The sequence below is a fragment of the Diadema setosum genome, chromosome 14 (genome assembly GCF_964275005.1).
Source record: "Diadema setosum chromosome 14, eeDiaSeto1, whole genome shotgun sequence".
In the NCBI taxonomy this organism is placed as follows: Eukaryota; Metazoa; Echinodermata; class Echinoidea; order Diadematoida; family Diadematidae; genus Diadema; species Diadema setosum.
This window is the reverse complement of record NC_092698.1, coordinates 36,401,678-36,428,943: the sequence shown is the minus strand read 5'-3', so window position 1 is coordinate 36,428,943 and position 27,266 is coordinate 36,401,678. Positions and strand designations below refer to the sequence as shown.

Sequence of the window (27,266 nt, the reverse complement as noted above, 5' to 3'; positions counted from 1 at the left end):
GACAAGGAAAAGGTGAAAGGCCAAAGCAACTACAAAGATTAAGACTGTTGTTCCACTGACAGTAATTCATTATACGTACATAATGTCTTTGCATAGAAATGTTCAGACCATGGCCAAATAACATTAACCCCCTGCATGCCACATTATATAGATGATGACTGGCGGGGGAGGGAACATACCGAATGTTCCACCCGAAGGGTTTGAGATGCTATTGAGGGAGGTTATAAGTCCCCCCAAAATAGCATTTCAAACCCTGAGGGTGGAACGTTTAGTACATGTTCCCGACAACAAAAGTCATCATCTGCTATATTACATGGGTTGGTCAAATACCAAGCCATGTTCGCAACATAAACCACCAGCACAACGAATTCGATCGCTCGCGCAGAGCCAAATTGACTGAGCGCGGGTCCTTCAAATCACACTTTCGTACGCATTACAATAATCGGTCATCTGCTTTTTCACATTGTATGGAATAGGATTAAAGGTACAATTTATCTTTGCGAGCAGTGATTTTAAAAATTTTTTGAGTTACCACATTTGATGCATATGTGTAGGTCAGTTGTATCACAAAACATCCTGTCATATACAAATTTTGCAATTAAATCTAAAATATAGGGAGATATCACTGTTTCTCACTAAACCATAACTGTAGACGGTTTAGTCTAGATACAATTTCATCATAACTATTATTCACATTTTGTGTATCTAACAATACTTTACATTGGTTAATCCTGATTAAATTTTTTACAATGTTTGTTTCTATGCCTAACTCACATTTCAGAATTATTTTGAAGCACTAAAGCTGAATTTTTGTTTCATCTGCATATGGTAAATAATGCCTTTAATGTGATGTACTTTTGTGCAAGATCACAGTTGGTTCTTCTTTCTCGCTATTTCTCTCTCATCATCTCTCTCTCTTTTACAGATGACATAAAAAGAGATACAGTGCACTCCCTTTATAACGTATGGATATAACAAAATTCCAGTTACAATGAAGTAAAATTCCAGACCGCAACATTACGTGTATGCTCTATGTTATTTTATTGTTTATTTGTTTGGTTATAACGAAACTTTGATACAACGACAGAAAACTGCCGGTCCCGAGGACTTCATTATAATGGGAGTCCACTGTAATAATAAACTGATGAAATGAAGGAAGGACATGCTGAGTAGAAAATTTCCTCGGTACATCCTCTGTATATTATTTCCATGTAGACAACTTGTTAGATACACAGATCACATTTGTATTTTATGTTTAATCATGAGTCTAAAGACTGCTATTATGTGGTTCTAAACAGTTTACCTGATTTCTCTCATTGTCAATTATCTAGTTATTCTTATGAATCTAGCAAACATTAAACAAAAATATTTGCTTTAATCTAAAACACAAGAAAAAGACAGAAAACACAAAGTACTGTAGGTGTCATCTACTCATTTAAAGCTAAATTTGAAACAATGACAGTGTGCATGATCTCCAAAACAGTACTCACAGTCAAATTTATATTTAGCATTATGCATCTGTGATCTTCTTAAAAGACACTGTACAATAACCACTGACATTGATGCACTTCTTCTTTTCCCTCAAGTCAACTGGATGTCTAACTTAGCTTTCTAGTAGTTGTAAAGGCTTACTTATAGGCCACCAAAGGTTATAACTCAATTACATATGCATATCAAACTGCTATTGCTGCCTTGCAGCAAAAAACAAAAACAAAAACCAAACAAACAAACAAAAACAAACCAAACCAAAACAAACACATAGTACACAGATGCCACTTCCTCTTTGATCTGTCTGGACACACACACACACACTCACACTTTTTTTTTTCTCAATAATCTTTATTCATTAACATTCAAACAACACAAATATAATATTTATAAGCTGATACCAACGTACAAAATAACAGATCAGTTACACACACACAGACACACTTACACATGCACACGCAAGCTTACACATACTACACACAGCCACAGCTATGCTTATCGATGACGCCTACCATGAAAGGAAACTTGGTTTTGCAGAGAAAACACTGTACAACTATCTATTCACAGAGTCTGAAGCATCAGCTCTGTCATCCTTATCACATCTCTATCACAAAATTGTTTGTACTTTGAAATTTTATACTGAATATACTGCAAGAGAAATTGAAAGCAACACATCCGCTTTCCTCTATGCACTGGAAATTTGTTCTAGATTTACGAGGATTCATATTTCAAGGTTCCAAGATCCGTTAAAGGATCCCTTGCTGTTTTTCAAGTTCTGTGTTGATTTCGCACATCTTATTTTCATATTCTGTGCAATTGTTTCAGTATAACTGTAGCTAATCCATCTGCATGAAATAATCTTTTAAAGAATCATTAAATTGCCATCTCTGAATTTCACTGCATACTGGTATCTACAGTAAGTTTAGAGAAAGATTAAAGTGCCAATGTGAGAGAGAAACAGGAACATTACGCTTCTATGCTGTGTTGCAAATTGAAGACTCTGTAACAAAAATGAGTAATTAAGAGGCTTTGGAAAATTTTTCAATTAAAAAAACAAACAAACAAACAAGTGTATGAAAAATATAAGGCATGAAAGAAATATCCATATATCTTCTTTTTTTTTTCAAATTCTAAGTATGAAGCATTAATGATAAATAGCAAAACGTTATATTCATATAAAATAAAAAATACAGAACCAAACCACAGAAATGTGGGTTCTGGGACTACACTTGTAGATGGGTTGATACAAGATCAGTTGATTCTAGAAGCAATAAGATCATAGCACCTTTGGGGTTCTGATAACACCCCCCCCCCCCCCCCCACCTAACTTTCCCAACACCCGATACTCACACAAACAAGGAAAGGGTGTTATGGATATGATACTGGTAGACCGGACTCTCATGGTGCCTGGTACTCCTAGAATGGTGATGGCAGCATGTCCTAGCCTTTACTGGCCACTTCACTCTTTTTTTTTTTCGCCATTGCTTATGTGCTGGTAAGATAGAACATTTAGAACTAGTGTGCCTAGAGTTTTGAATACAATGCTAGAGGTGTCAGAGATATGAGAGTTATCAAGGAATAGAGACCTACATCAAGGGAGAAATCTTCCTCTATGTGTCAAGTGACTCTAACAGAAAACTCATATACATGTACATTACAGGATTACACATTGCTTCACATCAAGCATCCATGAAAATGCTGAAAGCCAGTGAATAAGCAGCCAAAACTAATAACATACTACCATTAGCATTTCACTTGGTGGTACTTGGTTTCCATACTGGCGGACAGTAGCTGAGTATTACTTTAGGAGTGTTCACGCAGCTACCGTCGACATTATAATACGCAATGCGACTTCCACTGCATACCGGTCAAGACCAAGTGGAGCAGATTCACATTCACAGTGCTTGTATTCTTGTTAACCTCCACAAATGATCCACAAGATACATGTAACTGTCAAAAAAAAATATGCACTGCAACATCCTTTGAATTTCTTGAGAATTTATATGACTTTGCTGGATCTTTGCTAGATCTTCTTTTAATACGTAGCAAAGATATGCCTACAAATGGAAGGTGTATTAAACTCTGCTGGTCTGTTTACATTATGGTTTAATCACTTCCATGTATACGCACTGGTGGCCAACTGACCTTGCTAAGATCCACCAAGAGATTTTTCCACATTATGAATGATTAACATCAATGAAAAAAGAAAAAAAAATCTAATTTCATTTGCAGGCCATGATGCAACAGAATGTGATCAAAATCATAGGAGCCCTAACAGTGAAACAGTGATTCCAGCTTGCCTTATATCAATTTATGCCCAAGTATCTAAAAAACAAAACAAAACAAAACAAAAAACTAATTGGTGGTTAAATGGTCCTGAAGAATTTCAGACCCCGAGTCTCATAATGAACCATGTTGCTAACTGCTGGAGAATTTCCAATAAAAACGCAGCTGGTGAGAAAGGTAACTTTGCCATGTTTTTGAACAACGTTCCATCAGCGTTTCAGCAAGGAGTGCATCACAGACTAAGACCATTTTCTTAAGACCACTTTCACAAGAGCAGAGAAACTAATTGCAATGCTGAATTACGCTAACATTATTACAATAAACGTCTGTACACACAGCTGAAGAAGGCTTCACGGATTCTGTGGTTTTGAATACCACAGTAAGTTCAGAGCAAGAAGAGAAGGTGTGGCTTCTTTTCAGGTAGCCATTAATCACTCTTGAGTGAAGCTCTCGAAACCATATGAGCGGTAAATTTGACTTTCTATCTTTGCTGTTCAGGTGGACTCACTAACTAGTACAGTAGTAGTAGCAGCAGTACATCTAGATAAGAGTACAATCTAACCGTGCTGAAGGTGTTGTTTTTCTTTTCTTAATCATTTCTTTTGTAAAGAGATGGAAAGGGGGGCATCCATGCACAAATTTAACATTACAATCTGATGATACCAAAAATCAATGGTACACACAGCCAAAATGCATCATAAGCTTGATGATTCTAGTGATGCATCACGACAATCATCATTCACATGACGCATTCTCCGCTCATGTGAAAATGGTTAAAGACTCACATTTGAAAGATGGAGCCAATTCAAACGACAAACAGATGTCTTCTAATTATCATCTTGAGGACTGTACATGATTATCTTTGCTGAAGCAGCATTCCTCAGCTCTAATTGATGTCTACCCCTAGCTGCTGCTTCCTCGTTAGTGTCTAAACTAGAAATGTCGCTACAGCGACTGGTTATACCCCCGCCAAACAACATTTCATAAGCTTTGGTCAAAACAACATTTCATAAGCTTTGGTCAAAACAACATTTCATAAGCTTTGGTCAAAAAACTGAGGAAGTAGTTAAATCCGCAAGATCTTTCCTTGATCTTCTGCCATTAATATGCCGTTACCATGGCAACGTACTTTCGGGTACTGTCGAAAAATGCGTCTTGCACATCTACAACCAAAGGCACACATCTGTATCAAGTTTCATGGAAATTGGGCAAAAACTGAGGAAGTAGTTTGCAACACAAAATTTTCCATCATTTTGGCTCATAATATGTGAGCTGTTACCATGGCAACATACTTTTTGTCACTGTCAAGAAATGTGTCATGCTGACCTATATCCTAAGACAAACATTCAATATGAATTCCATGAGAATTGGAAGAACACTGATGAAGCAGTTTTGCCATGAAGCATTTTGCCCTATATTTTACCAATAACATGCCGTTACCATGGCAACGCACTTTTTGCCACTGCAGAAATATGTGTCTTGCACATTAACATATTCAGATGAACATCTGTACCTAATTTCATAAAAATTGATCAAAAACTGTGGGAGGAGTTCGCGACGCAAGATTTGTACCCATTTTTGCCCATAATATGCCGTTACCATGGCAACGTACTTTTGGGTACTGTCAAAAAATACGTCTTGCACATCTACAACCCAAGGCACACATCTGTGCCAAGTTTTATGGGAATCGGTTGAAAACTGAGGAAGTAGTTCGCGACGCAAGATTTGCAACGGACCGACCGCCCGACCGACCGCCCGACCGACCGCCCGACCGTCCGCTGATTCCTATATACCCCCTTCAAACTTCGTTTGGCGGGGGTATAACCAGATAGTAGTACCCCACTGCCACAAAAGGAACATGGAATGCCAAGAATAAAATCTGTTGTGGGAAAAATTACCATCTCTCAGAGTCAGCGGGTCAAGTCTAGGCCCATTCACATTCGCTGAAAAAGCATGATTCAAAATGCAATTTTTGTGCTCTTGTTCACACCTAGACAGGGAAAGCAAAAATCATGATCCAATTTACCGATACAGCCTTTCAGAGAAGAATCACGACCCAAATCATACCAGTTCCAGCAAGACCAAACTGCACATGCACGAGTGTAAGATTTTGACCTGACTTTGACCAGACTGTCCCGAAGCGCCCAACATTCACTTTGATTATTGGATATAAAATAAAAACTTGTCCCATTTCACACACCGTTCATACACACTTCACACCACAGATAATTGTGACTATTTCAGAAACATCACACTTTTAGTAGTGCAGCGATCATAAAAGGGGAAACTATCCCTTCGAAATAGAGCAGCAACAGGTGGTATCATAGTCTCCTATTTTCCCATCAACCGTCTTCTTATGATATCTCTTTTTCTCCTTCCTCAACCTGGCATTCTCTGTACACACATGACCTCTGTCATTCCAACCTGTGGTTCAAATAATCATTCATTCTACACCGACTATTATTTATGTATTAACTATACAGCAGGATTCCTCACACATATTCCTGCAAGTAGATTATCTCACATTTCTTTCCTACAACGTATGTATCACAAAGACTTAAAAGCGCACTCATATCTGACACAGAATACTTATCTAGTTTCTGTTCTGGAAGTGCCATTTTTTTTTTTTTAATAAAAAAAAAGTACCAATGAAACTGCACTTCTGAGACACTTGATCTTAGAATATTAGATTACCCTGGACAAATGCCATTCACATTCAACACTTCATCTGAAACGTTGGTCTTCAAAGGAAAGTACTTACTGATGTAATTGTCTTAAAGGGACATGCAGCTTTGAATTACATGACGATTTCAGGTGAGCTAGAATTAGCATTGTCACAAAGATTATCAACAATGATAATTCTTGAGGAAAACTGGATTTTGTTACGAAAAACAAAATAAAAACTGATGAATGCAGAAATAATCAAACAGCATGTCCTGTCCAGTTGCACATGGACTGCAATCACTCAATAAACTCATAATGTAGTGAAACTTTTCATCAATCATGAAATTTGTGAGCATGTAATAAGGAAACTCCAGACACTTGATTTATACAATGTACATTCTGTTGGAGCATACATGTAAATTCTTTCACGAATGACTAGACTTTCATGTTCACATATTATCAGCTGTCGCCTGGCATTATAAACACCGACCGTGGCATTCAATGGCATTCTGATTTTGATAATGAGAGATTCAAGGAAAATGGAATCAAACGTACTTTGAAATGATGGTCATAAGATCTACAGTATGTACAAGAAGCAAAATCAGGAGACTTGAGGAAGAAAAGTTATAACGAAGTGGCCCAAGGCATCGTGCGCACTGCAAACAACAGTTTGAAAATAAAGCCAGACAAATCATCAGATTACAAAAAGCTGTCTAATCAGAAATCTTTTGCTTGAAATCTTACTCCAACAAATTATAAAACAGATGCAGAGTTAATAACTTTTTACTAAACTGCCTAGCAGACTGAGTAACGCATATTATGCCATGATGTGCACAAAAGGGTATAGTGTACAAGAGTGCAAATATACGCCATCATCCAACAATTACACGTTGGCAAATTCCCAATTTATTCTACAGAGAGGTCTCTACACTGTATGCATGATTGAAGTGCAGGAATTTCCATCACTTATCTGTTTTTAAAATGTCCGATGTAAGTCACCTTGTTCTATACATGTATCAATTAAACTCAGTTTTCTTCCATAAAAACTATTAGCGAGAAATGCTCTTGGAGCAATGAGAGCTCTCTCTTCTGGTTATGTCTTTGTTCAAGATGATATTGCAGTTAAACAAGGCAAATAGCCATGTCTTTAGAAACACAATGCAATTTTGAAAGACTAAAATTGGCAACATGATAATATCAGCACATTAAAAGACGGACATATTGAATTGATCCAATTTTCAGAAGAGTTTTTTAAGTCCACAGAATTTCATTAAATTCTAGAATTCAGTGTTTAATTTCTTATTATACATTTGTGATAGTGTATGCCACCAAAGAAAACACTCTGGATGTACAACAAATACTGTACTTTTTCAAATTCATGAAAATTCTTCCGTCGAGGTGTTTTCATTGCAACTGATTGACAAATTGCCCTACATCGACGTAAATAAGCACTGAATTGATCAGTGTTTTAGTAGTAGCCATGATAAACTAGAAATGTCGCTACGGCGACTGATGCCTCCGCCATAATGCATGATTCTCCCAATAGGTGTATAGTACAATGTCTTGACAATGTGTGATGACAGTTTCACATAACTGGCAAAATATCGAAATAACAGGTTTGTCAGAAATATCTTGAATGTTCACTTTCCACGAACTGGGTTTGCTATAATTGTCTATTAAAGAGTGCAGGTACACATATTTGGGGAATTGAAAATTTTTACTTGACTTCTGACCGACCTTATTATAAATTTATGCATTGAGTATAATTTTCAAGGTATGAAGAAAGAGTGTAATTACAGTACAAAATATTTTTTTTTCATTTAAACCTGACCTTTGACCCTTAACCTTCGACCTTTGACCTTCTGGCTGGAAATTTCCAAGAGAATCTCCATCAAGTGAAAACACTTTTAAAACTAATAATGCAATCATTGCATATACTAGTATGAGGGAAATACAGTAGTAACATTTTGAGGAGTTGACCTTGACCTTTGAACCCCTGACTATTGACCCATGACCCCTAAATTCCCTAGATAATCCCTGCCAGTCAGTACATGCATATGTACCATGTTCCATGAAGATACATTGAACCATTTGCGAGAAAAGTGATATTGCAACATTTTCACCTAACCTTTGACCTTTTGACCTTTGACCTTATGACATGAAACTCTCTCTGGAGAATCCTTACGCAGTAGTACATGTCTACACTAAGTTTCAAGAAAATAACTGCGGGCATTGCATAGATATGGGGGAAATAGCAACATTTTTAGCATTTGACCTTGACCTTTTGACCTTTGACCTCTTGTCAATGTCACTAGAATCTACTCAACTAATTGTCCCATCATACATCAACCTTGGACCAAGTTTGGTGAAAGCTGCTTCATCCAGTTTTGAGTTATCACATAAACAGATAAATTTTAGGATTTGACCTTGATCTTTGACCTTTGACCTCTGTCAGATTTCACTGAAAAACTTATCAAGTAATTGTCCCATCATACATCATCCTCCAAAAAAATTTGGTGAAATTTGCTCCATACAGTCTTGAGTTATCGCGTAAACGGATACAATTTCATGATTTGACCTTGACCTTTGACCTTTGACCTTTAGTCGATTTCACCCAAAATCTTATCAAATCGTTGCCCCATCATACTTCATACTTGGACCAAGTTTGGTAAAATTCCAGTAAATATTACTCAAGTTATCGCGTAAACGAAAGCGGACGGACGTACGGACGTACGGACGTACAGACGTACGGACGTACGTACGGACGGACGGACAACCCGAAAACATAATGCCTCCGGCACCACTTCGTGGCGGAGGAATAAAAATCATGGGCGTACATACTCGAGCAGGATTCGAACCTACGACCTCCTGATCACCGGACAGGCGTCATCTCCACTAGACCACCGAGCTTTCGCCCGACAGCAAGTGTTGGTTCTAATCCTTATAGCATGCAGCGGGTACTGCTTTTGTTATTCAAATTCATGAAAATTCTTCCGTCGAGGTACTGTACTTGTAGAAAAGCTTATTAGGTGAATGTGTCTGCAAACGATAGGTGAACTGAATCGAATTATTACGTATGACTCGTCTCACAATAAAAAAAAAAAAGAAAGAAAGATATTTCAATTGAAGTCAGAGCGATTTCATGATTACATTGTGTGATGGTCATCTGTGATAATTGATGCAGTAGCTGACTCTCATACATTGTATAGAGTTTAAAGGGTGTGTACAGTTCTGGTTGAGGTGAGGATTTAGCTTTTAATGTTTTGCGAGATATTCAGAAAAAACACTCTATGAGATGTCAAAGAGCATGCAATTCAAAGGGGTATCAAAAGTTTATTTAATGAAAACTGGTTTTGAAATGGCTGAGATATCCAAAAACAAGGTGAAACAAAGAGACCCTAATAAAAGGCGTGGCCTGTCGCCTTTTATTATTATCACTTTTTTGGATATCTCAGCCATTTGAAAACGAATTTTCATCAAATGAATGTTGAATCCTTCTTAAAATTACATGCTCTTTCATATATCAAAAGAGGTTTCTCATATCTTAGGAATGTTCAAAACATGAATCCCCACCTGAACCAGTACTGTACAGTCCCTTTAAATTGATCCTGCACAGTATGAGCTACATGATATGAAAAGCTGGATTAAAGACTAGGTCTATGTGAGAATTCTTCTTGGAAGTAGGCCCTACTTTATACCACTGGTGTTGTTATAACTTTATTACCCGCAGTTGACCATTAAGTCCTACAGCTGTGAGGAACTACAACATGTATGCGTTTGCAATGAAACCCTTCCACTTAATTACCGGTATTAATGTATGGTCACACAGCAGCAAACTTTTATCATATCAGGTGTCCAGCAGTCATTATGGTCTAATGTCTAATGTGAGGCTCATGTAGCACCTCTGGATAGCTGACTCTGTTATGATTTTGAATTTTTATGGTTCAAAAGGAGGAGAGTCAATTGTCCTATTCTTTACTGAACAGTTATTTGATAAATTTTCTTTAGATAAAATTCTTGTTTAAATACAAGTGTAGGTATTATACTCAAATGGGCAAACCAACCACTGATCCTGTGAAAAGTTATCGGTAATTCAATAGTTATTCAGTGCATGCCACTATACATTCTGAATATTGTTTTAGATCAATTGTATGTAGACGCCACTCTATCATAATTGATGGCAACAAAATCAGAGTCTAGATCACTGTCAGCTTTAGTGATGGTGATAAAATTTCATAAAACAGGATCCTTTCATACACTCGAGCAAAACTGAATAGATGTGCTTTGTTTTACAAATATCTCATCTTCTAATCTGAGGTTTAAAAAAAAACAAAAAACATCAAGAAACTGCCCTGCAGTAGTCTATTGTACCCGGTACATTGTACAACCATAGGATTCCTTTATGTCATGTTATATTTTTCAAAAGTACCTGGTACCATATGTGGGACTAGATATCTAGCCGTTTTATAAAATACCACACACTTCATTACACATAATGCCTGGGACACATACAAAACACTAATGTAAACCTACGGGCCTACTGGCACATGAGTGTACAGACAGCGTATATATATATATATATATATATATATATATATATACGTAGTTAATAAATAGACCTAGTAGTGAACGACACAAGTGACATACTAGATCGATCATCTAGTGGGGGCCGGGGGTAAACCACAGCAAAACAAAATACGCACTAACAAGCCAGAAGTAGACCTAATGAAATGTAAACTTGTACATATTATGAAAAATGTTTGTTCTCAGGGACGGATCCAGGAATTTCGTAAAAAGGGGGTGCCTTAACAAAATGAAAGGAGGGGGCACACACACCCCTCCCCCATTTTTTTTCTTTTTGTTTAAAAAACATAAATAAATAAAGGTGGGGGGGGGGGAGCGCCTGGTGCGCTCCCCCCTGGATCTGCCACTGGTAGACCCTACTTTATTGTTCATTTCTCAGACATACAAGGTAAGAAATAAATATACTGTACTAGGCACATTGTCATTGACACTATGCAGCCTGGCTCATCTATCTCACTCTTTCTCTCTCTCTTTCTCTTGTGGAAGGCACCAATGAACTTTCAAATTTCACAGGTATAATATATGTGTTAAAATAGACCATTAACAAGCATCAGGTGCCTTAAAATTCTTAATACGATTATTTGATGACACGGACATGGTAACGATTTCTGATATAGAAATTCTACTTATATTTCTAACACGTTAGACCTCTGCTCTGCCTCTAGGATGATTAATACTATTGGCTTGGAGCCACAGGATCAGATCAGAGCATGGGGTCTTCCACCTCTCTGTTACTCTGGTCAAAATGCTGTGGCCCTGACCGTGGCGTAGAATCTAGTAGATTTACCCATTCTGTGTGCTCTGTTGGCTAGGAGTGTAAGAAAAGGATAGCTGCTCTGGGGATCTAGGCCCCCTATAATGTACTGTTGTCTCGCTGTAAACACCACCCATCATCACCCACCTCACACCCATCACCGAAGACTCGTACGTTCTACCGCCTTTACCACACGGGGAGCAGGTTGGATGGGCGTCTGCTAATCTCAGTGCCAGCGGGGCTAAATTTTAACTGTAACCAAACCACTCAAAATTTTCGTCCACCACACGGTACTTACCTCCGAGTACAAGAACTCGTGGTTTCTCGCCAGTACCAGAGGCCGCCATGATAACTTGCAAGAGATGAATATAATATTGAGCGAGCCTAGCCTTCGAAAGAATTTACCTCGGCAATCCTCAAGACGGGTAAATGAGCGCTGCGCTGTAGGTATAGTAACGGCGGTAGTGTATGCCGTCGTACCGGATCGTGCAGTGTACACGTTGTGTACAATACAACACGTTTGTTTAGCATGTGAGACGCAGACTCTACGCCCAAACGAAACCCTCTATCTTGTTGAAAATAAATCTTGCGCGTAGCCTGTTTTTTGGCCACCTGACCTCAGACTAATGACCATGGAGCTATGGGAGGGGTTTCATTTGTCACTCGGCCCTCATTCCAAATCCGCCTTCTAGCGTATGAAAGTAATGCTAAAAATCAGAACCAGTGTAACAGACAAATACCAGTATACAGTATACAGAATTCAATGTTTTTATCAACGTTATCACAAAATATAATGCAAGATACATGAGCATAATTACAGTATTATGTGATTATATGTGAATGGCTCAAGATTTTGGCTTTCAGCTATAGATCTTCTTTGGAGACCCTTTTTGAAGTAATGCAAATAATACATTTTAGTTTGTCGGCCTATATGTGACATTCCCATAACTGAAGAATAAACATAGGATGTTATTGGATAGGGTACTTCTGGGTACTTTTTTTCTTAAAATTCTCTGTAATGGACTTGGGTCTTTTTTATTTTCTGACATTTATGTATATTGATTTTCTATATCATAATTATATGTATGTATGTATATATATATATATATATATATATATATATATAATAGTATACATTTATAGATAAACGTATGTGTGTGTAAAAATATCAAGAATTATGTTGTCATTAAAAATTCATATAAGACATGATGAGATCTTAACTTTTTTCAGTCTGTTAGTACTTTATTGTTAAAATCTTGATATAATGTCAATTGCGATCATAATTTACTGGTGTGGCATGCTAAGAATGCCTTGTCAAGGGAAGGAATTCACTTGGACAACGGAACGGCATCAATGCGTTATATCTGAATGACATTTGATATAGATGGTGAAGTCGCCAATTTTACATCTTGAAGAGGGCATCTGTACAGAGGAGCTCTAGCTGCATGGTATCAGAACGGGGTGGTGTTGGTTATCCCGAGTTAGTTCGTTAAGCCGAAAATGAAATAAGGTTCGTTATTCCAAAAGTTCATAAATCCGAAGGTTCGTTATTCCAAAACACAAAATTCCCATACGTATGATATATAGATATTCGCTAATCCGAAAAAGAAAACGAGTTCGTTAATCCGAATCTTTGTGACGTTATTTTGACGGTTTGGTATTCCCAAGGTTGGTATAATTCCGTAAGTGAAAATAAAGTCATTCCAAAGGTTTTTCAATCAAAAAATGAAATAAGGTTCGTGTTTTTTTTTTTTTCCGAAGTGTCGTTAAATCTGAAAATGAAAAAAAAAAATGCCTTCCAGGCCTTCGAATTACGAATCTTATTCCGTTTCGGATTAACGAACCTTCAGACAATGGCCTCCAAAAATCTTCGGAATAACGAACCTTATCTCATTGTCGGATTAACGAATCTTTGGAATAACGATCGGAATAACGAACATTACTGCAAACCTCAAGAAACGCCCTTAGCGTCATAATTATTAAGTTGAGATAATTTTGTTTTGAATGAATATGCTAATCTATAAGAGAAGCTGATTGGCGGTACCCCGAGCCGAGTATTTTTACGTGTAAGGAAATCCAGACTTGCATCTCCCAATAGTCAAGATTCCCAAAGCTCTGCAGTTGTCTATACTATCAAGGGTCTCAAGACCTTCCATACTAGACATCTCAGCTTGACTGAACTGCATGTACATATCAACGCCGTGAAGTACAAAAAGCAGTTCTACTCAAGATTCGTTTATATCCATGCATGAGCAGATTAAGTACTTTGGTCCTGAGGCACTTAACAAATTGTAAATGATGGTCAAGAGATATAATGTTTAATTTGCTTAATAACATACCCGACTACTGGCAAGATAAGTTGTATAGAGGAAAGCCAGTTATTGCGTTACTGAAAATAGGTAGAAAGGCCTCAAAATCCCGAAGTCCTACAGGCCTATATACCTGCTCTACTATTTTGATAGGCCTGTGTAACAAGCTCTCTTGTATTCAAAAGGCTTTAATATCCTCGACTCCTCCTCGGATGAACACCTTATATCCCCATGATACAAACAGGTTTCAGACCAGTGTATTTATGACTGGCAACCCTCAATGGCGAGACATAATCATGCAATCGAATTCAGATGGGTTTGAGAAAGAAGTGAGAACAGGCCCTGCATCTGTTGACCTCCTCTGCAGCAGTACGCGTACGGTGAATCAAAGAATCTTCGGAGTCCCAAAGCTCTTTGAGCTGACTCCTCATTCAGTCTATGTTGTCATATCAAAGAGGTGGAAATACCTCCCAGTTCGTTAAGTGTTTCTTCGTTGTGAAAAATCGGTTAGCAGTTAGTCTATGTTGTATAAGATCAAGGAGGTGGAAACGCCTCCCAGGTCTAGCAAGTGGATGTTTTTTTGTTTGTTTTTTTTTCGTTGTGAAAAATCAGTTAGCAAGTAAGCAGATAGGCCTATACTTGCTCTCCTGCTTCCTCCAGTCAATGTGTTCACCTCACGATCAACCCCGGAGATCAATCCATTCAACTCCCAGAAAGAGAATTCAAGAAACAAACCCTCGCCATCCTCTGTATGAGCTATAAAATCAGCGTAGTAGAAGAGGCTGAAATCAAGGCAGAACTTCCTCCATTCGATAAGCCATGACTGACAGGGTTTAAGCCTCAAGGGGCTGGTCCTGTCGTCCAAACACATTGGAATCGCTCATTACAAATCCTCTTATTAATTCAAAAAGAATTTCTACCGCCCGGTTTCGAGGAAAAGTAGTCAGAAAAGACTTTTATTTCAATTTTGGATTAACGAACATTCTGAATAACGAACCCTATCTCATTTTGGGGTTTTACAAACCTTGAGAATAACGAACCTTACTCCATTTTCGGATCAATGAATCTTATTTCATTTTTGGATTAACGAATCTTCGGAATAGCTAGCGAACCTTTTTTCATTTTCGGAGTAACGCATCTTCGGAATATAACGCTGTAAACGGTCGTATCAATTAACCCTTTTTCATTTTGGAGTAATGCACCTCTAGGTATACTTATAGGGAATTTGTGTGTTTCGGAATAACGAACCTTATTTCATATTTGCAATAACGACCCTTCGGAATAACGAACATTACTCAGGATTCTAGAAGTAGAAGAGTAAGGAGAAGAAGAAGAACCAACCTCTTAGCAATATAGTGACTCTCCTCTGTTTCTTTCTCTCTTTCATGTGCCAATATACTGCAAAATGACTCATTTTGGGTACGGCAGTCATGTATGATTAGGCCTATATACACCAAATAACAATGCAATACGATCAGCCTGTGAAATTTTTGAAAGTGAAGCGGACCACGTTTTTTCCTTAGATGGCTTTATCAGTCATGTCAGTAGAGGGGGGGGGGGGGTAATTTGAAGGAGATAAACAATTTGATTATCTTTAATGGTCTTAATTATTCCTAGAAGGTAGCTAAAGTGAATTCGACTACAAAGAGACATTAATTTGTTCCTGTTCTAGAGCACAAATTCACATGTCATTTGATATATTTCTGTTGTGTGTAACGGTTGTTGTTTTTCTTCTTCTTGTGAAGTACAGTCCACCTTCTGGTGTATTACGTAGATCCTACTGTTTTGCTGGTCACTTGGAGTGCATATGGTACATTCAAACAAACAAACAAAAATATAAGGACTAATAGTAATACTCTATGTGCAATGCTCTTGCATAAGACAAGTAAAAAAGCTGCTCTCCCATTATTACTGTGACTGAATACACACGTTCCACTTGCTAATTAGATTCCATTTAGGTTAGGTTTAACACATATACTGATCCCATTTTGTTTCGACATGACATTGTTTTGTTTCGTATTGACACTGCGCATTTTGGGTCCCCATGGAGTACGAGTATGTTTCGGAGCGAGAGAATATTGTATAATATAGGAAAAGGACATTCCAGCTATCAAAACTATAATGTTTATTGCGATAGATGGCGCTATAAAAATTGTGTTCCTCTGTCCCATTGTATTGTGTAGACGGAGCATAATGTCAGCTCGTTAGGTGTTTTGCTTTGCTTGTGCACATACAACAATCTCAATGCACAGGATGCGGACGGGAGCGCACACGTGAGTAATCGGAGAATCCTTGTATGATCTTACCTGCCAGTCTTTATCCGTCGAAGAAAGTGACAATCGATCATTGGCAGAACGAAATTCTACTTCATATTCAGGTATTCTTATCTCACATTTTTCTGGTTTTGAAGTGCGTTTGATGTAGACAACGAAGGGTCAATATTCACTGCGCAAGTATCGTTACATGCATGTAGCAGTGCGATTTCTTTGACGGTGATTACTCCGTAAGGACAGCGTTTTCAGCGGATACGCTCTCGACAACGTAGCGGCTGTCTCCCCGCGTGTAGTAAGGTAAGAAGACGCTGCGTTGTATCATGAGATGGCAGCAGTCAGTACCCAGTGCTAATACATTCACGTTGTCGGCATTCTAGGCGAAGCGGTTGTAAATAAATTAATAATGTCATCTGTTTGTGGTCGTTGAGCGTAACCCGCACAGCCGGTTTGCATTGGAATTTTCAGTATTTTTGAAGCGTCCATGAAAATCAGTGCCATCACCATTTGATTATGAAACTTTCTAGTGAGGTCAGAAATCAGTTGTGCATTGTTTATTCTTCCAGATGACTGTTGTTTACCGTCTGTGACCTCAATTTCAAGGCAAGATGGTTAATTGTTTTTGTTGTTGTTGAACTGAATTCTAGAAGCATGTGAACTGTGTGGGTCACATGAAATGAAACAGTAGCCAGAAGGTGTCAAAGACATGTGTTGATACAAATTAATTAACATATTGACAATAAGTTATGAAGCTTGAAAGTATATCAATATGTGTGGTGTGGAATTGTAACATTAGTCATTTGTACTATTATTACTGTGTACCTACTACTTCAAGTACAAAAGTCAAATAGATATGATTGAGCCAAAACATATCATGTAAGTGTCAAAATAAGGAAGAGAAAAAGGAAAAACTTGGCTTTTTGTTGATGAGGAAGCTCAATTATTAAGTCTGCACAATTGACACAAAAGTTGCATTAGTACAAGTGTAGATTGATGTACAAATATTGTAATGGGTGTTTAGAACAGTCAACAGAACCTGTACCTGTAGAAGGATTATTGTATTAACTTCTACATTCTATCTCCTTAGTACGAGATTTTTACTGAAAAAGTTCAATGTACCGTGTGCAAGATATTGCCATATTCATATGGAATCATTACTAGTAGGATAGAAAGATTGCCTCCATATTTTTGTTTTTCATGTAGATCTATAATGACTTGCTAATTCTAGCCATCATGGCACATCATATATTTTTGACATTCTAGAATCAACTTGACTCCTTTGAAATGGCCTTTCATACAATGTACATGTACAGTATAGATACTAAGTTAGTCATTACAGCAGAAAAGACTAGTGATATGTTTGATTTTACTGGCTCTAAAGAAAAGAAAAACAACTACATGTAGGGGTCTTTTTGTATTGTCTTCTGTAAAAGAACATGAAGACAAATCCAGGATTCACAGCATGTAAGAGTTTCTTTAATCTGAAAGTCTGTAAAATAAGAAAAAAAAAGCGAAAAAGTAAAAAAAAAAAATATATCACCTCAAATGCACGGTCAGTTGTGTATGTTCGTGCCAAGTTACTCAAAATGTGGCAACCATGCATTGAGGGAATGAAACCAAAATAAGATGAATTTGCCATGATTCATTCTTCTATTCACAGAGGTACCTATCCATACAAATCCCTGTGTACGTGATCCATGACATTCTCTAGGGGCCCTGTTGTATAGGGTTTCAAAGCTTCAGTGTACAGTTAGTACATGTACAGATTGTATGTATAATATATAGCTCTTGCATTTGTACAGCTGTAAGTATCAAAGTGTTTTGTGAAGGGGACATTATACACTTTCCAAGAGTAAGCAGTTGGTTAGCAGTGTTCATGACACAACTTTTTTCTTCTTTTTTTAAGGAAGCAAATGCAGTACGTACTACAAATTGTATAAAAGAAACATTTGAAAATATGTACTGAGCTTTTGATATCATTGATTTTCCATTTTATATCCATATTGAGAAATGACAAGAACGGATCTCACAGTATGTCTGTAGGTTAAAAGCTAGTTCACCTTTCATAGCATGCTTGGGGTCAATCTAGTGCCACAAACTGGTGCGGCAGTCTTAATTATCTGCCTTGCTTCCCCAAATTTTAAGCTTCCCTTACTAAAGAGCCTCAACTTCCCCTCCCCAAATATCATCCAGTTTTAATAGAAGCTCCCGTGTCCAATACAGGAGACTCACAAATGAGATATGGCATGTGCCCGGGCGCAGCATATGTGCCATGCAGCTGTGCACCGTGATCAAAACACACTCTTACAGTACTCAGGGCTAGACATGCTTGGGCCTTGAACCTGCAGTTTCAAGGGAGAATACAGCACAGTTAACATTTCTTCCTTGGGGTTTGAAGGAAGCACACACATTGTAGTAAATCAGGTTTTTTTTTTTTTTTTTTTTTTTCTTCAGCATCACCATTCCATATAAATCGTGTAAGTGATAAGACTGTAAGGGTGGAAGAGTACAACTTGAGATTTATTTCTGATGTCTCATTATTTCAAAAGGGAGGGGGTTACTAGGCACCACAGGGTTTGTACAGTGAGATATTGAGGCCTGTTTTGTGACTAATGAACTGGTACAGAGTTTGTGCGAGGATATAAATAGATCTTTATTGTGCATCCACATGCAACTTCTTGTGTATAGCACCCCAGCTGAAAGGCGGACAGGAAGTGAATTCTACAAACAATGAAAGTGACCTCGAAGTCAAAAAGGCTCAGCTTGGCGCATGTCTCAAACTGACTGACTCCAAGGCTGGAGGGATTTTGAATGTCATGTCTTGGATCTTGTTAGTCATGTGAAGGTAGTGTATCTCTTGATTACATAGAGATTCTCAAGGTTGCAAAGAGAAGAATGCGTAGAGATATTCTGGTATGAACTTGATGTTTTCCTCAATTACACAGCACATGGAGTTACATTTGTATAATTTATCAACCAGGGACTAGTGGAAATGTTTGATATCATCAGTGACTTAACAAACTGAGGAGCTAGAGGGGGAGAGAGAGAGAGAGAGAGAGATGAGGGAGAAAAAGGGAGAGAAGAGAGAATTGATCTAGAGGTAAAGGGCTGAGATAAGAAACATATTTTTTTTTTCACACATTTCTTGCTACTTTGTTTTTTGAAAGTAGACTTCTGTGTACTTTGACCAGTGGAAAATACTAAAGTGTGTAGAGCTACATAAGGGAAATGTTGCTGCATTGTATTCTGGCAAGTTTGAAACTCGTGTCCTTTGTACTTATGGAGGCTTCTTCACCTACAAAGTTAGTACTTTCACAGTATAATGGTTTAAGTTCCTTTCTGCATGCCTGTTAAATGTACAACCGTATGTGCTCTATTCTGGTTTTTCATTTCTTTTGCTTAATTGCCCTGAGCCAGTTTGTCAACTGCTGAGTTGTAGAAAATTTGATATATTACAAATTTGTATGTATTTTTGTTTAAACGTGACTGAATGATAAAACAAGACACCATAACATTCAGGAGCGTGATGTTCTAGTAAAAAAATTTCGTAGCACCATTACATGCATTTTGGCACTGTGGAATTGCAGGCAAGCTGACATTATAAAACTACTGATCCCATTGGAACCTGAGAGATAGTTATATTGTGCACAATATATTGCCATAGATATGAAATGATAGTACTCATTAAACATTTATTACTGATAGGGTAGTTTTGTATTTATTGTGCTTTTGCAGCTAAGCTCTGAAAATAGAAAAGAAATTCCTAAAATATTGATATGCCAGCATTTCTATCTCTTGCTAGTTTGGCCTGTGATAGCGACTTACTTCATACACATCTATAGGCAGTTCATCTTGTAATTGCAATGGTATTGTCCACAAATTTGACATATGAAAACTTGTGTAAACTAAAGGAGAAAGGATGAATGTTATTGGCTACCATGATGCAATAAACCAATGTATTGTCCACAAATGTATGTTATAGATAGGACTTCGCATACATATGAAAACTTGTGCAAACTAAAGAAGAAAGGGTGAGTGTTACTGTATGAACTACCATGATGCAATAATCCAATGTAATGTGATGCTGGCTGGAGTGGAAGTGAAATGACAATTTTCATATTGTTATATTCTCCTTTTCTGGTAAGCTACTATTGCATTATAGGCTAGCACAACACAATGTTTCTACAGTAGGAGTGAGCACAATGATAAATCTTTGTGCTATACTCTTTAGAGCCTACTCTCTGTATCTATCTTAAAGTTGTTATAATGCTCACATTTTTTGGCAATAGCCTAGCTTGCACTAACAACATATCTGTGCTACTGTTTGGTATTAATATTATTCCTTCCCCATTTGTCTCTCTCTTTCTCTCTCTCTCTCTTTCTTCGTCTCCTGTATAAACATGTGTAAATTGGATGTTGGTAAGACCCAAGATGAATTGACCAAAAATGGTGTCTATCCATTATGAAATCTTTGAGAGAAAAGTGAAAACTATACGAGGGTAGGACGCTGTGTACAGTGTACCTCACAGCACTTGGTGTAGCACTCTATTGACTTCTGTTACTATATTATTTTCTAGGAGGAAAGGAGGAATGGTAGTGATCGGCAGTTTTTATTAGTATATCTTCCATTTTTCAGATTATGTGGCCTGTGTATCTATGTTGCAAAATATCAGGTACATCATGTACTTGATATTTTGCAACATAGATAGACCTACAACATGCACCTGTGTTGATCTGAACTCTGTATTAAATGCATGGTAGTTGAAGTATTCCTGTTTACAAAATACATACAGTACACATTTCCACATTCTGATAGTGACACATTACACAGGCAGTAGTTAACTTTGAGTACAATTCTCCCCAACTCGAGAAGAAATGGGGAGGTTTTCAAGCAGAAGAGGTGAAGGAAGGAAATACGTGTGTTTCACATTAATGAAGAACACATTTACAATGTATTTACCTATGTAATAATAACTATAGATGTATAAAGAGAGAAAGAGTATGGAAGATTAATCAGAATGATGAACTTCTGATCTGTTCTGTAGCCTCAAGAGCTAACACACAAGTACAAATGTATGTGTGTCATACTGTAGATATCTGGCCTAAATTCCAATACATTTAAAATTTTAATGAGCCATCTGAAGACTGAAAGATCAGTCGAGGTATCTGGTCTTGTGGTTCCAGTATTCCAGTGTAGATTGACCATTCTGTGGTGGGCACATCCAATCAAAATGCTTGTTACTGTAGTCATGGGGATGTAGGGGCCTACAATGTACATTGTAGGCTCTTGTGTTTCCAATCCTGTCAAAACTGCTCTGAAGTTTCATCATGAGCAACAAAAATCTTCATGCATGTCACCTCCAGAATGTCTGAGCAGCAAAGTCTGTAAGTGAGGACAGTTAGAAGAGTGGGAAAGCCCTTGGTGGTCACATGTTACTTGTTTCCGGTAGTCTCCTTTCAAGTAACAACCATACAGTGTATATTACTGGGATGAGTTGCATGGTGACTGTGTTTGCGATTGCCGGGGAAACTTTCCTTTGCCCTGTGATGGAGACCAACTTGCTTACACTCCCTCTCGATTCTATAATCGGTTTTTGTCGTCGCTCGTCTTGATGATGAACCCAGAATTAAATAATGGCTTGCCAGTATGTTCAATTTTGCAGCGACGAAAGAAGGTGTCATGTGGCTCGAGCTGTATGTGAGCCCAGTCTGAAACCTTGAAGAGATTGCCAGATTCAAATTTTGTGAGCTGTAACTAGTTTTTTCCCACCCAGTAGGCCTACCCCGCATCTTCAGCAAGCCTACATTGTACATTGTCGAGCGTTGGAAAATGGGAATCAATTGTGGTCTAGAAGAGCTAACCTCAAGGCAATTTTGGTGTGATCTTTGTGCATAGTTCCAAGTGGTTGGCATGCCAGCTCCAAATTCTTTAGAACTTAAGTTTTGTCTCTTTAGGTTGTAAAAAGTTAAGTGATGGGTTATAGTTTTGTCTGATATTTCGTTGCCAATTTTGGTTGATGGCGGGATTTGTTGTCTACATTGATGACTCAATTTCATGAAACTTGTTTTTTTTTTTTTCTCTCTATCTTCCATTTCATAAATCTTTCAACCAGAATTACATTTCCATGCTTTGCATGTAGCGGCTTCCCGTAGTAGAAGAAAATGTTTTGTGTGCTGAAAGAAGACCTACATACAATGTACATGCATGTACCCAGTGGACAAGATTCCTACTGTACAGTCTACTCTAATCTTCTGAGTATGTTTTGGGTGGGCATGTTAAATATGCTTTTACTGAGGTGATGCATAAACAAAGATGACAGGCTCATCCATAACATCATGATTGATTCTCCCTCCCATGGAAAAAGAAAGGGCGTTTCTGGAAGTCCTAGTAACTGAAGTAAATCCTCCCGGTTTGCGGACAAGTGGACTTCATTGACCAGAAATCTGATTAGGTGTTTTGTGTCTGTCTCGAAATCACCCTCACCCTCAGCCAACGGAATAAAGCCCTATTTATCTGCTTCATGGACCGAGTCAGAGGCTTCATTACCTGGAAAGTTTTTCTTTTTATGTTTCCATTGAAGTAAAGTTGTGTCTGGCCAACTCTGCCAAAGTTTGGAATGGTTAAGGGGGAGGGGAGGGGTAAGCACTGACAGTACCATTTACTTCACAGACTCTGGATTTGGTGGTCCATGCTTTATTGTTACTTTGACATGTAGTATGTGGCACATGGTTACCAAAAAGGATTCAGCGCCATTTTATTGGCAGTATTGCGCCTTGCAAATTTCTCTGCTGTGTGAAGGGGAGAGAAAGAACCCTGTGCACAACAATCACGGCAGCACAATGCAGCTTTACAGACACAGCCACCCCGGCAGTGGCTTTTGACACCCTAATATCTTCTCTTCTACACTGCAGAGTTTGTCAATTGTTGTGGGCAGACCCTCTTTGCTGGGCCCCTGGATTGTTGCTATACAGAGCTTATGAATGCTATTTCTCTTTTTTTTTTTCTCTCTCCTGGCCAATAATTGAGCAGGTAGACTGAAACAGACTCTTGCATGTGGCTGTACAGTCTTTTTGCTTACTCTGGACAAAAGAAAGACTGGACTCAAAGCATAGCCCTACGTAAGAATTGTATTGGCGCACAAATGCTCACTATTTATGAATTTCATCCAAATTTGTGAAAAGATGTTCCCTTGAGAAGGAATTTGTATGAAATTGATTTAGGACGTTCACTTCTAAAAGTTATCATAGATATAAAAGTACAACCTTGTTGTGATTTGATTACACACCCCCTAAAAATGAATAATTTTCATTTAAAGTAGACTGAAGGATTGTGCACAAGAAGAAATAAAGAAACTCTACTTTTACCTCCAAGAGATTTCATTATCAAGGATGATTTTTTTTTTTTCTATTTTGGACTCGCTTCACTTTGATAATTTTTGTCAGAGGTGAAGAGTAATGCAACAGACATGAATGTGATCAAACAGTACATGTTTGCATATCACTCAAAAGTGTGTGAGCTGTGTGCATTTGTTTCATGCCGAGGTGATTTCATATTTACACAGCGATATATATTGATAAGAATTTTCTACGGAGTCATTATAAGGCAGCTGTCTGTGAGTACATAGTATGATATAGTTTGTTGACAGTAGTTATTCTCAGTGATCAAGATAATTTATGTCTGTTTGAACCAAGCTGAGGTTTTAAATCAGTGCTCAAAGAGGAGTTGCACAGATTGCATATTTCAAGGTACTAAAGATTTTCATCTTACTTGCCCAAGAAAACCAACATTCATCTCAGGGCAAGTGGAAAAAAAAGTAGGAATGTTTACCTTTTCAATCCGGTAGCGTGGGGATTTATGGGTGGACCCGTTCATTTGCTGCCCATCAGGGTACATTCAAAAGTCACATCGGATGGTGCAGCGGTCAGCAAATATATGCATCAAAGTGTATGCTCATTGGTAACGGTCAATTCCAGTTGAGATCCTTCGGCTGTGTGCGTAGTTACACAGAGATCAGTGATGAAGCTGTGGAATGCATCTGAGCCAGCCTTTGCCAGCCTTCCCACTCCATAGTACATGCATCCCAACACTACTAGATCTTTATTAGGCACTTGACCAGTTGTCCAATCAGATAAAGAAAAAAGATTGAGGACAATTTGATTCTAGAATGTGGCAACTGCTGCAGGTTTTGAGAGACATGTCCAAGAACTATCCTGAGAAGTACTAGGAGTACAATGTGATGGCCTTGTCATCACTTTGCTCCATTTTATGTTGGCTGGTTTGAATTTTGTGTTTCACATCATTTATTATTTTTTTTTTTAGTACAGTTGCTTTTGTTGGGTAGGTTTGTGTCCTCAATCATGGCATCATAAAATTATGAAAAGCTAAATATTGTAAATAGATAAATGAGATAAGTTTCAAAGTGACTTTATTGTGGTAAGTATTGAAATATCACCCATTACAAATATCAATTTGTGAAAAAAAAAAAAAAAAAACTGAGGGAGAGAGGTGGTTTCCAAAGTTTACATCTGAATGCTTTTCTGTGTAGGTTCAAACTGTACACAATGGGCTCACTATGCAAAATGAGCTTACGAGTGACTGCATACCAACCCAACTTTCTCCCACGTATTACCAGGTTAACGGATTACCCCTAATAGCTAGAGTTTGGCATTGCATGACGCAGTGTAGCCTGCCGTCAATTTAATCCGATGAAACCATCATCACAGATTTTGATGTACATTGTAGACCGGCAATTCTGAGGCGAGCTTATCTCTCCGAATATTAATGGCCGTTTTGTTTGAGGAAGCTTTACTGTCGCTAATTGAAAAGGAGCCAGGCCCAATGCTGCCGTGTTTATTTAAACGTCGGCACTTGCAAACCTAGACTCCCAGAGCTCATAATTCTTTCTTTCATGTTCTCTCTATTTTCTGATGTGGCATTACATGTAAAAAAAAAAGAAAAAAAAAAAGAAAAGAAAGAAAGAAAAAATGTACGGGGGACATGCACATGCATGGTGCTGGCCATTTATAGCATTGCCCCAGTAAGCGCAAGTTTTAATTACATTGCGTGTATATTATTGGATTACTCATTCAGCCATGCACATTGCTTCATGCTTCATACTCCGTGCCCAGATAGTCTTGTGAAACAGACTTAGATTCAGAAATCAGCATGAAATCAGCTGATAGTATTAAAGGTGCTTATTGGTCAAGCCGTTTCATGTGTAGTAATGCTACAGATATATTATATTTCTAATAAAATATAGCAAACACAGTGATAACCTGCACAGTTCTAAAGATATTCTTCTTCGATATATCCCAAAATGCATAACTAAAATAACATCAGGAAATCAAGCAGTTACCCGTTCAGACTCTGAACTTTTGAATAACTTACCATTAGAAATCAAGAAATCCCTACAGTATCTGTAGCATTAATTATCAAATTCAGGCTTTCATGTTGTAAAGCATATATCTCTTCATTGAACTGTTTATATTTGTTTTAGCTTATCAAGAGCTTTTGCAGCACAGAACAATATTCTTACATAGGTCTACGTGTCTGCGCTTCATAAATTGATACAGTATCATAATGTTTATGAGGGCAGCCTATGTAGCTAATTCTATTCCGTGGTGTGTGTGTTGTACATACAGCAGTACCTGTGCTGTAGGCTGGCGGAAAGTGAAGCCTAGGCTGTGGAATATGAGCAGCTTTGTGTGAGAGCAATACCATTTGTGATAGATTGAGGCTGTCATTGGTAATAAATTGAGAAAATGGTACTTTGTGTCAAAGCAGTACCCTAACTTTCTAAATCAAAACTGGAGTTTCTCTCAGTCAATGCACTGTATGTACTTTTATAGCAATATCAGTTCCAGTGTGGGTGCGCACCTGCATACATTCTACATGTGCCCTCAGAAAAGGAAGATATGCCCAGCAAATCTTGCAAATTTATATTTTTGGGTCTGCTTGACAGACTAGGACTCGCCACAGATTTACTATGTTGAGTTCCAAGTAAAGAAGAAAAAGCACTCTTTAATGAATATTGACAGGAAATCTTCAGACATCCTTGGCGACCATGATCATAGTATTACGCTGTCGTAACGTGCCTGAGTTTCATGGCTCAGATGGGTTTCTCCATGTGGAAGGAGACATCGCCACATTTTCTTCAAATTCATCCCCTAAACGGCAAGGGTAACACTGGATGACAGGTTGGAATGTACAGGTTTCGACAGGAATTTTGGAGATAGTATCACCCCAACGTCATACATCCCACATACAGTATGCATCAATCTAGCATCGTCTTGCTACAAATTGATACAGGGAGCTATTTCCAAAATGTCACCACTTCACGTATACTGAAAGAGTAGCTGAGAGCAAGAAGGGCATTAATGCCTCAGTGGCAAAGAGACTCAAGAATTCCCAGTTTTTAACTGATATCATGCTTCAAAGACAGAAATTCAGAGATTTGGAGTAAGGGAAAGAGGAAAAGAAAAGGGCAGAGGAGAGAAAGACACACAAAAAAGGAACAAATTGGCGAAAGAGAGGGTCAATAGTGTAGAGAGAATTGGAGCAGGCAACTGGAAAGAAAATAAGCAAATTAGGAACGTGATGTGTTAAAATGAGTGGAATTGAAAAAAAAAAGAAAAGAATTCACGCTTTTCCTGCTCATTCACACATGGCAGGATTCTACTTGACAGACAGACAGACAGACAGTGTCTTGTATCCCCGCTTTGCAATGTACTGTAGTAAACAACCATTGAAGTTTTCCCTGGTTGGCACATGACAAGCTTAAAGTGCCTCTGAATTAATTGTCACTTGCTTAAAAAGAAGGCAAATATATGATTAATTTCCCCCTCTATTGATGAAGAACGTTAACACGTTTACATACCAGGTAATGACAAGTGGGCTGTTTGATATGTCCG

At 38.0% G+C, this 27,266-nt stretch overlaps 2 protein-coding genes across 3 annotated transcripts in view; one reads left to right on the top strand and one right to left on the bottom strand.

The window, feature by feature from the left end:
- LOC140237947 (dTDP-4-dehydro-6-deoxy-D-allose reductase-like) overlaps window positions 1-12,190 on the bottom strand; it is a 47,903-nt gene extending 35,713 nt beyond the window's left edge. Inside the window, exon 1 of the mRNA XM_072317876.1 lies at window positions 12,075-12,190. Within this exon, the coding sequence (XP_072173977.1) occupies window positions 12,075-12,123 (49 nt within the window). The 5' untranslated portion in view covers window positions 12,124-12,190. The remainder of the gene's footprint in view (window positions 1-12,074) is intronic.
- A 4,199-nt stretch (window positions 12,191-16,389) lies between these two features.
- The window catches only part of LOC140238094 (poly(rC)-binding protein 3-like), a 236,303-nt gene continuing 225,426 nt past the window's right edge, over window positions 16,390-27,266 (top strand). For both annotated transcript variants that reach the window (XM_072318024.1, XM_072318022.1), the window contains exon 1: window positions 16,390-16,655. The gene's annotated coding sequence lies outside the window, so the exon portion shown is untranslated. The remainder of the gene's footprint in view (window positions 16,656-27,266) is intronic.